This window comes from Trachemys scripta, chromosome 5 (assembly GCF_013100865.1).
Source record: "Trachemys scripta elegans isolate TJP31775 chromosome 5, CAS_Tse_1.0, whole genome shotgun sequence".
Lineage (NCBI taxonomy): Eukaryota > Metazoa > Chordata > Testudines > Emydidae > Trachemys > Trachemys scripta.
The window spans coordinates 133,068,205-133,080,559 of record NC_048302.1 but is presented as its reverse complement, the minus strand read 5'-3'; the positions used below and the strand labels follow the sequence as shown (position 1 = coordinate 133,080,559).

The following is a 12,355-nucleotide window of genomic DNA, read 5'->3' as shown; positions in this document are numbered from 1 at the left end:
TCCCCACCAATCAGGAGCAGGCAGAGTTGACTTAATTTATTTTTTGACAGCAGTGATGGGAGTACCTCTTCTGTACTCTACTCAAGTCTCCTTCTTCTCTGCAGCTGGAGCTCCCCTTCTCTTAGTATTGCCCAAAGACGAGAGAACGCCCGATGGGGGCGACTGTATCGTTCAGAAGGCAGTGGATGGAGGGGTAGCAGTGCAATGGGAGAGGGGGATTGGGAGACCAACAGAGGAACATGATATGTTGTGACCATTTTGACTGGGGGCATGTGGCGCCCTCGCTGCAACTCTTGGTGACTGAGCGATGCACGAGTAGAGTGTGTGGTGACTCTCAGTAGAATTGGCGAGACCAGTTGGTTTAAAGACTGGTCACTTTTCACTGAGGTAAATTCCAAAGCGTTGTATTGGCTAGAATGCACAGGCAGATTCTGATCTCCCCTGTGACAAGGATGGCATCACAGATAGCTACAGTGGAGCAACATTTCCGTATGCTCTTGTAGGTGTTTTGCCATCAACTACTGTCAGGGAAAATCAGAATGCAGAAATCTCAGCAGGTATGTCAAGAAAGAACTGATCTGTTTTTCCAATTTTTTTTCCTATTTTTAAATCTCTCTCTGGTCCAAGTTGCAGAGCATTGATCACTGCAAGCTGTTGTGTATCATTCAAATCTGCGAGTATATTGCAGTGATTTTTAAAGGAGAATTAAATTCTTAATGCCTGCTTTCCAGTTGAACAAGTTACAGCTTTAGACTGGATACTTGTAATCTTGCTGTTGAAGAGTTTTCAATTCAGCCAGTTATCTGGAATGGACCAATGCCTTTTCTTTTTTTCTCTATTGAGACATATTTTAGTGTTCAGTCTTGGACAGTGGCTTATGGCAGATACATGAGAGGAGTACATAAATTCCTATAGTGCAGCTATTCGTGTAGTCCTGTATCATCTACAGAGAGGAAATATTTCTTGCCTCCAGCTGTTGATCAGCTTATGCCCTGTAAGCATGAGACTCAAAGAAGCCAAACATATTGTTTGATTCTATGATTGTTGGCAGGATTTGAACCTGCTTATGAGAGCCCCAATCAATTGAGTGAATTGCCTCAAGCAACCTCGACAATGGGAAAACTAGGAAATAATGCTCATGAGAATACATTTTTGGAACACATTTTTGAAACTTTCTTGCAGCATTTGTGAGCAGATGTAATCACCAAAGCAGCAGTAGCCCAACAGATAAAACTCCTTTTGGGCCTTGTTGATAACTCACATTTATTGTTGTTGGCCGTGGAGCCATGGATATCACTTGTGAAGGGGGAAAGCAATGTTAATTATGTTCTTGAATGAAAAGACTCTTTGTTTCCCTCTTACAATGAAGACAACTTTGGTTTGCAATGTTGCAATTGTACTTTAGGAGTATAAAGAATTTTTTTCTTCCTCTTACAACAACTGTATTGTTGTAAGGCTTTTTCAGTTTTCATTAGGACGATTCCAGCATAAAGTATCCCATTGTGACTTACACGTTGTTTAAGACGAGATTAATGACCACTCCTTCACAAATATTTTGTGCTTAACAAGTGAATTTTCTCTTCATAGAGCAGATTTAGGGCTTGTTTACGCTACCCACTGGATCAGCAGGCAGCGATCGATCCAGCGGGGGTCAATTTATCGCGTCTAGTATAGATGCGATAAATCGACTGCTGAGCGCTCTCCCGTCGACTCGGGTACTCCACCAGAATGAGCAGCGCAAGCAGAGTCAACGGGAGAGGGTCAGGTGTTGACTTACCCCAGTGAAGACACCGCGGTAAGTAGATCTAAGTACATCGACTTCAGCTACGCTATTCACGTCACTGAAGTTGTGTATCTTAGATCGACCCCGCGTGGTAGTGTAGACAAGCCCCTCGTTTGAGCTAAGTCCCCAGCATTTCCAGCTAAGGCCCTGGCTGCCTTGCGGGGTCTGTAGCAGTATAGCTATGGTACTGTAGCTATGTTGGCATAACCCTATAGTGCAGACCCAGCCTACACCAATGGAAGGGGTAGCGTTCTTCCGTCGACCTAGCTGGGGGATTAGTTCGGCTTGAGTGCCATAGTTACATTAACCTAAAATGTAAGTAATTTTTGGTAGTTACCTAATACTGTCTTACGGTACTTCTCTGGCCCACATGACTGTAGCTTCTGAGCACGTCACAATCTTTAGCATTTTTACCCTCACACCTTGTGAGACAGGACAATGCTGTTATCCCCATTTTACAGATAGTCTTTCTGTACCTCATTTCCCCAAGTGATTTGCTCATGGTCACTCAGGAAGTCTGGCAGAGCAGGGATTTGAACCCTGGTCTGCCAACTCCTAGGCTAGTGCTCTAATCGCTAAACCCGTGGTTCTCAGTCTGGGGTACACCTACCCCTGGGGGTACGGAGAGGTCTTCCGGTGGGTACATCAACTCATCTACATATTTGCCTAGTTTACAACAGGCTAAGAAAAAGCACTAACTTGTCTATACTGCTTTATATACTATACACTGAAATATAGTTACAAAATTAATATTCCAATTGATTTATTTTATAACTATCTGGTAAAAATGAGAAAGTCAGCCATTTTTCAGTACTAGTGTGCTGTTACGCTTTTTTTTTTTTTGTATTTTTATGTCTGATTTCGTAAGCCAGTAGTTTTTAAGAGAGGTGCAACTTGGGGGTACGCGGGACCAATCAGACTCCTGAAAGGGGTACAATAGTCTGGAAAAGTCGAGAGCCACTGACCTAGACCATCCTTCCCATCTGGAATTGTGACTTAAATTGTGTGTCACTGAAGAGATTCCTCTTGGTACGGCCCAAAAGGGATGAGCCATCTGCATTGGAGTGCTCTCTGTATTTCTTTACCCTTTGGTTTGAAATACACTGCTGAGGATGCTACGTGCCATTCGCTTCAATGAGTGAAAGTTGGGGATCCTAGCGCGTAGATTTCAACAGGGTGCTATATATCTCTGTAAAAAACGCCCGGAGAAGCAGTATGTTGTGAGGTGAATCAGAGGGGCGATGGGCATGTTCAAAGCACTTCATGCTGCTCTGCCAACAGTTACTGCTGTTCAGTCCCGTTTTCTCTCAAACACCTTTGTGGTTCTCCCACTGACCCTTATGCATGGGAGAAGGACCCTGTTAAAATCTGCAAAGCCACTCTGTTACCTTATTTACAATAGCTCCTTAAACCTCACCTCTGCCGTGGTGCCTGCTCCATGCCTGTCTGGCTTTGATTAGGTGAGGGGCAAATGGAGACTTCTGCTTAACTGTTTGTTTTGCTGTTGTCTTATCCTACCCTGTTTATCTGGGTTGTCTGATAGATAGATGTACTCTGGGGCAGGCACCAGCTCTTTTGTTACTCGTCTGTACAGTGTCTAGTACAATAGGGCCCCCTGTTCCTCAGTTGGACTTCCTGGGGTTGCCACAATAAAAGTAGTAATAGAAAGATTAAGTAGTAGTTCAATCTCCCTTGTAATGAACATATGGCAACAAAGGCTTTGAGAAGAGGGAAGCCTAGTTCCTTAAAATAATCCTTCTCTGTCTAAATCAGGGGTAGCGAGCTGATTTTCAGTGGCATTCTCACTGCCTGGGTCCTGGCCACCGGTCCGGGGGCTCTGCATTTTAATTTAATTTTAAATGAAGCTTCTTAAACATTTTAAAAACCTTATTTACTTTACATATAACAATAGTTTAGTTATATATTATAGACATATAGAAAGAGACCTTCTAAAAACGTTAAAATGTATTACTGGCACGCAAAACCTTAAATTAGAGTGAATAAACGAAGACTCGGCACACCACTTCTGAAAGGTTGCTGACCCCTGGTCTAAATTATTCTAGGTAAGAAATTGATTGATGCAAAGTAAAACAGTGTTCATGGCAATGGATGTGTTGCTTGTACTGACAACTTGATCATTAAAGTCATTAGTAAAATGTTAGTTACACTCTGATTAGGCTATAAATGGAAAAGGGAAAGAGGTTGCATTTGTCATGTATGAGACAAATGTGGACCCCAACAATAAAGATATAGGGTAACATTTTTGAAAGTGCTTAAGTCACCTTTTCAAAGGTGACTTAAGAGCCTAAATCTGATCGATTTACGATCAGATTTAGACTCCTATAGGCCTAACTCACTCTAGAAAATGGGACTTAGGAACCTTAACCATTCATTTAGCACTAGTATTTACAATGTTTATTTTTCTATATGTCCTTTTGCCATAACTTTGCCTGAAGCACCTGTAGAATTGTAAATGTATTGCAGTATCTATTTGATCTTTTAACAGTACCCAAGCACCCACAGTTTCCAGTGACATGAGCTGGAACTGCAGATCCTTAGTTCAATGATAATGAATTATTTAACTAACAAAAAATAACCTATAGAGTTATCACAGTGCTGCTGCTCTGCTGTGGTCAAGCCTGGCTGTGTTCCCAGTCTCTCTCTCTCTGACTTTCTTGGCTGTGAGTGGGCGTCTACGGCACTCCCAGTGTCCCGCGGGATGTGTAGCACAAAATCTTCAGATTTGTGTCCGTGTTACAGCCCAAACGAACTGCATATTTGTGGCTAACTATGCAGACGGTCAGGGTACTCTAGTAGTTCATTGGTACATATAGCGTTCGTATGAAACGTCTAATGAGAGAACCTTTCCCTAATACAGTACCTGAAATTAAAGAATTTTGAGGAAGAAGTCAGAGCCCACCGTGACCTGGATGGGTTCCTGGCCAGAGCTATCATCATACTGGATGAGACCGCAACCTCCTTGGATGATGTCCTTCGAGAGATGCTGAAACACTTCGCTGAAGATTCTGACAACACAGAGCCAAGCTGCAACTTTGACAAAATAATGAGCACTTTATTCACCGATTCGGGAGCCCCCAGGGAAGGGAACGGTAACTACCTCTTCATTTATTGTAGCTGTGGACTTTCTATCTGAGCTGCATGTTTCGACTCTTATGAACAACATCTAAATTGCTTTGTACCATTTTCATTCTTGCTTATGAGTCTGAGTATTTACTGCTCGTTCCCCGTGACCACATGCTCATATGTTGTGTGTCATGCCATTGGTAACATTTACATCTGAGTCACTTATTAATGTGGTAGCTGAGTTATCCCATGTTGTGTCTGTCTGAATTGTTAAAAGATACATTTTATACTTAAACTGGAATATTGACTTTGTGTCTAGGTTAAGTCCTATTGGTTCAGTCTGAAGGGATGGGTCATCATCAGCATTGAAGTGCTCTTTGTATTTCATTACCCTTTGGTTTGGAATATTACTCTTTCTGTTAGAGCTTGTTTGTTTGTTTGAGTGCCTTCGGGACTGGTACCGCTTGCTCCCAGAAACACTCAGCTCTGCCATGGGAATCTCTCTAAGGCTAGGTCTACACCGGGGGGGTCGACCTAAGATACGCAACTTCAGCTACACGAATAGCGTAGCTGAAGTCGGCATATCTTAGGTTGGTTTACCTGGCCGTGAGGACGGCGGCGAGTCGACCGCTGCCACTCCCCCGTCGACTCCACTTCCGCCTCTCACAGCGGTGGAGTTCCGGAGTCGACGGCAGAGCGATCGGGGATCGATTTTATCGCGTCTACACTAGACGTGATAAATCAATCCCTGATAGATTGATCACTACCCGCCAATCCGGCAGGTAGTGTAGATGTACCCTAAGCCTAAAATCACCCAACTTGACACATGCTTGTGAATTCCTCTGTGGCTCTGCTGAAATCCTGCATGGTTGCAAATATCTAACCAGTTGAGGAGACCTAGGCCTTGGCTACACTGGCAATTCACAGCGCTGCACTTGCTGCGCTCAGGGGTGTGAAAAAACACCCCCCCTGAGTGCAGCGCTGTAAAGCGCCAGTGTAATCAGCACCTGCTATTCCCCTCGGAGAGGTGGAGTACTTGCAGCGCTGCGAGAGAGCGGCTGTGAATCCGCGAGTGTAGCCAAGACCCTAGACAGAACTTCCTTTGGAGCCATTTAACATTGTTTCTCAGTTAAATGAAAACAATGAGGAGTCCGGAACATATGTAGCTCTGCAGTTTCTCTTCATTTGCAAATTTAACACCATTAATTTGGGCTTGAATAGAGACTGGGAGTGGTTGGCTTATTACAAAAGCAATTTTCCGTCTCTTGGTATTGACACCTTCTTATCAGTTATTGGGAGTGGACCACATCCACCCTGATTGAATTGGCTCTGTGAACACTGGTTCTCCACTAGTAAGGTAACTCCCTTCTCTTCATGTGCCAGTATATTTATGCCTGTATCTGTAATTTTCACAGCATGCATCTAAAGAAGTGGGGTTTTTTTACCCATGAAAGCTTATGCTCAAATCGGTTAGTCTTTAAGGTGCCATCGGACTCCTCATTGTTTTTGTGGATACAGACTAACACGGATAACCCTCTGAGATTTGACAATCAAATGAAAGTGACAGGAGGCAGTTCCTCTTCTCCAGAAATTCAGTGAGATGCCGTAGGAGCAACACCAGCTGGCCTACAGCATAAGACACTGGAGCCAGTGATCAAATCGTACTCAACCATGTGACAGTACATGGCACCAGCACCCGGCCCTCCAGTCCATTACCCATGCAACACTAGCTGAAGGAAGAGCCATTGATTGCAAGCATCCTTGTGCATTTTAGAAACTCTTCATTGAGAATAAAATATTTACGTGAATATACAAATGTGTGTTACTTAAAATACAGGGGTCCCACCTTTAATTTAATTAACAAATTTGACAAGACTCCTGAGTGAGTAGCACATATGTTCCTGCTTTGGTTATTCCGTGCTAAGCTTTCATTCATTCATATACGCATATATTTATAGCTATGTGCAGTACAGATTTTCTGCCTCTTTTCAATGGCAATTGAGCATAAAGTTATAAATTGTTCCACAGAACAAGCAATGGGAATAAAATAGTCCAACCAAAGGATAAGATTTCATCTTTTGATAATTGGATTCAGCCTAACCTTATTTTATTTTTTTTCTATAAGAGAGGCCTTATAGCCTGACTCTGTCAGCTTTGTAACGAAGAGAAGAACGTTGCCACTCAAGACTGTAAAATGTCTTTTAAGGACAGTATTTGAAAACATCAGGCTGCGTGTTTCTATCTTTTAACCTTTTTTCCTGTGCATCAATCCAATCAGCAGATAAGTGAATCAAAGTGCAGTATTCATGCCAGTGCTTTGACAGTGTTTTCCATCAGAACTCTGCATGAGTCTGGTTTGATGAAGCTGCAATTCTACAGAGTTACAATTTCTAAGTGTCTGTCTCTCTTTTTTTTTTTTTTCCCCCTCTAGTTCACCTCCTATCCGATACAATTCAGGGGGTCACAGCAACCGTCACAGGGGTTCAATATCAACAGTCCTGGCTCTGTATCATGTAAGTACATCAGACTATTGGGAACCCTTCCTGGGGTGCCCAGAACTAGAAACATTTTTTTTCTGTACAAAACAATATGTATTGCATAAATGAGAATTTATTCCCTTCTGCTCATGGGCACATAATAATAATACTTTGCACTACCTTCCATCCACGGATCTTGAATTGCTTTTTCAAACATTAATGAATTAAACTTCTTAGCACTGATATGATGTACTGTGAATGTTCCCCATTTTACAGATGGGGAAACGGAGACAGACAGTTTAAGTAATTAACGAAGGTTGCACAATACTTTTTACCCCTGTATGATATTAGATAAAATATTGCTGGAATACTGTGTCCAGTTCTGGTATGCACACTTTTAAAGGATATTCAGAAATTGGATAGGTTCATGGTCTGGAAAACATTTGTTACAATGAGACACTTGAACAGCTCGATCTGTTTATCATATCTAAGAGATGATTAAGAGACAGTTTGATCATTGTCTACCCACTACCTACCCAGAGGGAAGAGATCCTACACCAAAGGGCTCTTTAATCTATCAGGCAAAGGTATACTGAGACCAGCGCCTGGAAGCTGAAGTGAGATGCACGTATTTAACAATGAGGGTAATTAAATATTGAAACAGACTATCCGGGGATATGGTAAACTCCATCATTTGGTATCTTTAATTTAGGACTCAGTGTTTCTGTGAAAGATATATATTTTAGTTCAGCCACAAGTTGTTGGGCTGGCTGAAATCACTGAGTGAAATTCTGTGGTCTGTGTTCTACAGGAAGTCAGACCTAGATGATGACACTGGTCCTTTCTGGCATTAAAAATCTATTAATCCAGAAGTCACTGACTGATCTGGGAAATGAGCTCCGATCTTCTGACTTCATCCTCTGCATTGCTCATGTTTCTTTCAAACATAGGTTTTGAAAAGTTGTAATAATGTCATTGGAAATATTATGTGCGTATCAAGAGGAGAATATACATGTCCCTTATTAGTCTGATAGATTGCTGAAGAGTGACTGAGATGTCTTCTGTTTCAAACTGAAGTGGATATTGTGGTGGCATTGAGGATTTCCATTCCTCTCGTAATACTTGTCCTCATCTCTGGACCCTGCCACCACATCCATACTATGATGTTTGTTCTTGGCTCATAAATCTATCAGAGCTTTGGTTTGGTTGGGGTTTTTGCATGTTGTATAAGCGAGAGAGTGCTACAGAGAATGACTCTTCAGAGATAATTAAATATATTACATATTATACAGATTTTGGGTGTTAATTTGTTGTATGAAATTAAGAGCAAGTTACTTGTAGCATTGTATATGCACTGTTATTTACTGACCAGTCTACAAGTCGAACGTGTGTATAGAACCCCACATCTAGGCAGAGGGTATTTGATGCATAATTGTTTTACTCTAGTAAGTTAAGTGCTACTGATTCAGTATGGTTGAAGCTGTATCTCAGCCAGGGTTAATCAGGCTATGTCCTGGGAACTCTGGAGGGGTGAAAGTTAATTGTGAGATTGTAATGTAATGCATGCTCAGCCTGTGTTACAACCTGTAGACTGGAATAGTGCTCACAGCCCCTACAATCCCCCAGTACGAGTGTTTTGGATCACTAGGTCTACGTATGTGCCACGGGGACTGAACATGTTGAGAAGGCCAACAATATTTTTACTTACCTGTTGGGGAAAGGATTTACTGTCTTTAGGCAGAATGTTTCAAGGCTTACCTTAACCACATCTTAATGGAAGGGTTTTCTCCTTTGAGCCATCATTTGGTGATGCATTTCCTTGTTGCTGGTGACTTGGTAGGTTTTGGAGAACAGATAGTTTATCAGCCATAGCGTATGCTGAGGGATTTTTATACGTGTGGCCACTATGTTCGGATCTGTTGCAGAAGACGGCTCGGTAACTTGCTTGCCAACGTCCCTTTCAGCGGAGGGTAGAGCCTGATATAAATTCATTAGTAATTAACATGATTGATTTAGTTTAGAATTCTCTCCCTAGTGGTGTGCACAGTTTGCAGGATGTCTGTCGAGAAATCATCACTTTTGGCACCTCGAAATTCTGGTAAACCCAAAGAAAGCTCTTCTCTTCTTTACCTAGTTTTGTCACATCACACACCCACTCCCTAGGTTGAAGCTGTCTTTATTTGCTGAGTTATCTGCAGAAACAGGCACCTGTATGCTGTGATCATGGGGACCATACAAGTACTTAAATGGTAAACTCTCCATCTGTACAGTGCCTAGCAGAATGAGGTCCTTGTCAATGACTAGGACTCCTATGCCCTATGGTAATACAAACGATAAATAATCATAATACTGTCAAGACAGTAAATTAGATTATAAACTCTTTTGGGAGAGAGACCTTGTTTTTTATGTCTATAAAATGTCATGTACACTACAGGACTGCATAAATAATATAGTTACTTTACTGCTATTGAGAGCTGCATAGAGAATGGTAGTATGTCCTTTAGAAAGGTCTGTTTTTCTGAATGTTTGCGGTTCATTTCCAAACAGAGCATGGTTTGCCGTACTTTTTCCGTGTTTCACGTCTGAGGGTTGATATAGAGGCATCAGTGGTTTTAATGTGTTTGATCTATAAAGTGTTCATATGGTATTGATTTCAATAAGGAAGCTGGAAGAGCTATTCCTTTCCCCCTCCCCACCTCAATAGAAGTCCCATCAATATGTGTGGAACAGTATCTGATATCCAAAGTAGGGATGATAAACATAAACAAACTAGAGAAATACAACCTAGAGGGAGCTACTATAAGATGGGTGCATAACTTATGGCAAAACCATTCCCAGAGAGTAGTTATCAGTGGTTCACAGTCAACCAGTTCTGGGTTTGGTTCTGTTCAATATCTTCATCGACGAGTTAGATAAATCGATGAGTTAGCAGGGGTCACGAGCAGGCTTCAGGGGGTCCACCAAGCAGGACCAGTGTTAGACTTGCTGGGGCCCAGGGCAGAAAGCCAAAGTCCCACTGCATGGGGCTGAAGCCCTGAGCCCTGCCACCTGGGGCTGAAGCAGAAGCCTGAGCAACTTAGCTTCATGGTGCTCCCTGTGGCATGGGGCTTTGGGCAATGGCCCTGCTTGCTACCCCTTAACGTCGGCCCGGGCTTTTATATGCAGAAAACCTGTTATTGTGGCATAGGTGGGCCATGGAATTTTTATAGCCTGTTTGTGGGGCCTCAGAAAGAAAAAGGTTGAGAAGCCCTGGCATAGGGAGTACACGTATAAAGTTTGTGGACGCTACCAATCTGAGAGGGGTTGCTTTGGAGGATAGGGTTATCATTCAAAATGATCTGGACAAACTGAAGAAAATAGGATGCAATTCAATAAGGACAAATGCAAAGTACCGTAAAAGCTGAAAGTCCAGTTTATAGTGCAGTTGGTGCAGGGCCGTCAGGGGGCTGAGGCGTAGGAGGGGCTATGGGGCACGCTCTGGGAGGGAGTTTGGGTCCAGGAGGGGCTTGGGGTGCCAGATGGCAGGGAGTTCTCACCTCCAGCAGCTCCTTGTAAGCACCTCCTGATCCCTGCTGGTGGAGGCGTGGCCAGGCGGCTCTGCAGGCAGTCTGCCTCTGTCCCCCATCCCAGAGCGCTGACTCCATGGCTCCCAGCTCATTGGCCAGGAACCGCGGCCAATGGGAGCTGCAGGGGGTGGCACTTGCAGACCAAGGCAGCAAGACACAAGAAGTAATTTTTCCACTCTACTACACGCTTATTAGACCTCCGCTGGAGTATTGCGTCTAGTTCTGGGCACCACGTTTCAGGAAAGATGTGGACAGATTGGAGAAAGTCCAGAGAAGAGCAACGAAAATGATAAAAGTCTAGAAAACATGACCTATGAGGGAAGATTGAAAATAATGGGTTTGTTTAGTCTGGGGACATGCTAACAGTTTTCAAGTACAGGTTGTTACAAGAAAGAGGGAGAAAATTTGTTCTCTCTAACCTCTGAGGATAGGAAAAGAAGCAATGGCCGTAAGTTGCAGCAAGGGCAGTTTAGGTTGGACATTAGGAAAAACTTTCTATCAGGGTGGTTAAGGAGTGGCATAATTTGCTTAGGGAGGTTGTGGAATCTCTGTATAACCTGCTCTTAAAAATCTCCAATGATGAACACCTGTCAGGGATGGTCTAGATAATACTTGTCCCTTTCATTGAGGCAGGACTTAGACTAGATGATGACCTCTTGAGGTCCCTTCTAGTCCTATGATTCAATCTTCCAATCTACTAGCAGTTTTTAGGTGGCCTGCCTGCTATTTGGTGAAGTCGGGGGGTGCTTGCACCTAGTTTCGTGCTATCTGTAAGCCTTGCTGGAGCCCTAGGCATAATTGACAGTGTGAACCAAAGGCTGTGAATCCGAGTAGGCCTGGCCTTGGCAAAATAATACACTAGGTATTGGCTACCCATGTAAGCACATTCCTGATCTGAGAGGATGGTACAGGAACACCTATCCAGCGTTCTCAGGTAACTATGTAAGCACATTCTTAAGAGATGGTGCAGGAACACACTGACCCCTCGTAAGGTAAGAATGGGATGATAGGACAATGGATAAGGATGTTTTGCTTGAACTAACAGGCACATGGATAAGGGTGGTAACTATCAACATCTGGAGTGTCATACGGAACTTGTTTGTATCAATGTATAGAAGGAGAAGTCATAGGAGGGGCATCTTTGTTCCGCCTAGGGAACAAGCTCCTGGTGTACTGACTCAGCAGGTACTTTGTCAAGGGCATACATGTGTTAGTGTACCTGTAGCTCCTATGAGGCGCTAGTACTGTGCTTTGTCGACAATAAACCTGGCCAAATGCCTTCGCCACCGAACCAAGCATGTGTTTTTTTCCTATGAATAACGCCAAGGTCTGCTGAATTAACGTGCTACGCTGTCTGCTAGTGTCGCTGATGTCGGAGCTCCAAGAGCAGCACGCTGCCAGCAGTAACAACACTGCAGCATCAGCAACAACGTTCCACTGCACTC

The 12,355-nt window shown here is 43.2% G+C and overlaps 1 protein-coding gene across 1 annotated transcript in view; it reads left to right on the top strand.

Annotated features, from left to right (window-relative positions):
* The window catches only part of SLC4A11 (solute carrier family 4 member 11), a 148,760-nt gene that overhangs the window by 68,611 nt on the left and 67,794 nt on the right, over nt 1–12,355 (top strand). The window contains exons 5-6 of the mRNA XM_034772551.1: nt 4,662–4,893; nt 7,299–7,380. Of these exons, the coding sequence (XP_034628442.1) occupies nt 4,662–4,893; nt 7,299–7,380 (314 nt within the window). The remainder of the gene's footprint in view (nt 1–4,661; nt 4,894–7,298; nt 7,381–12,355) is intronic.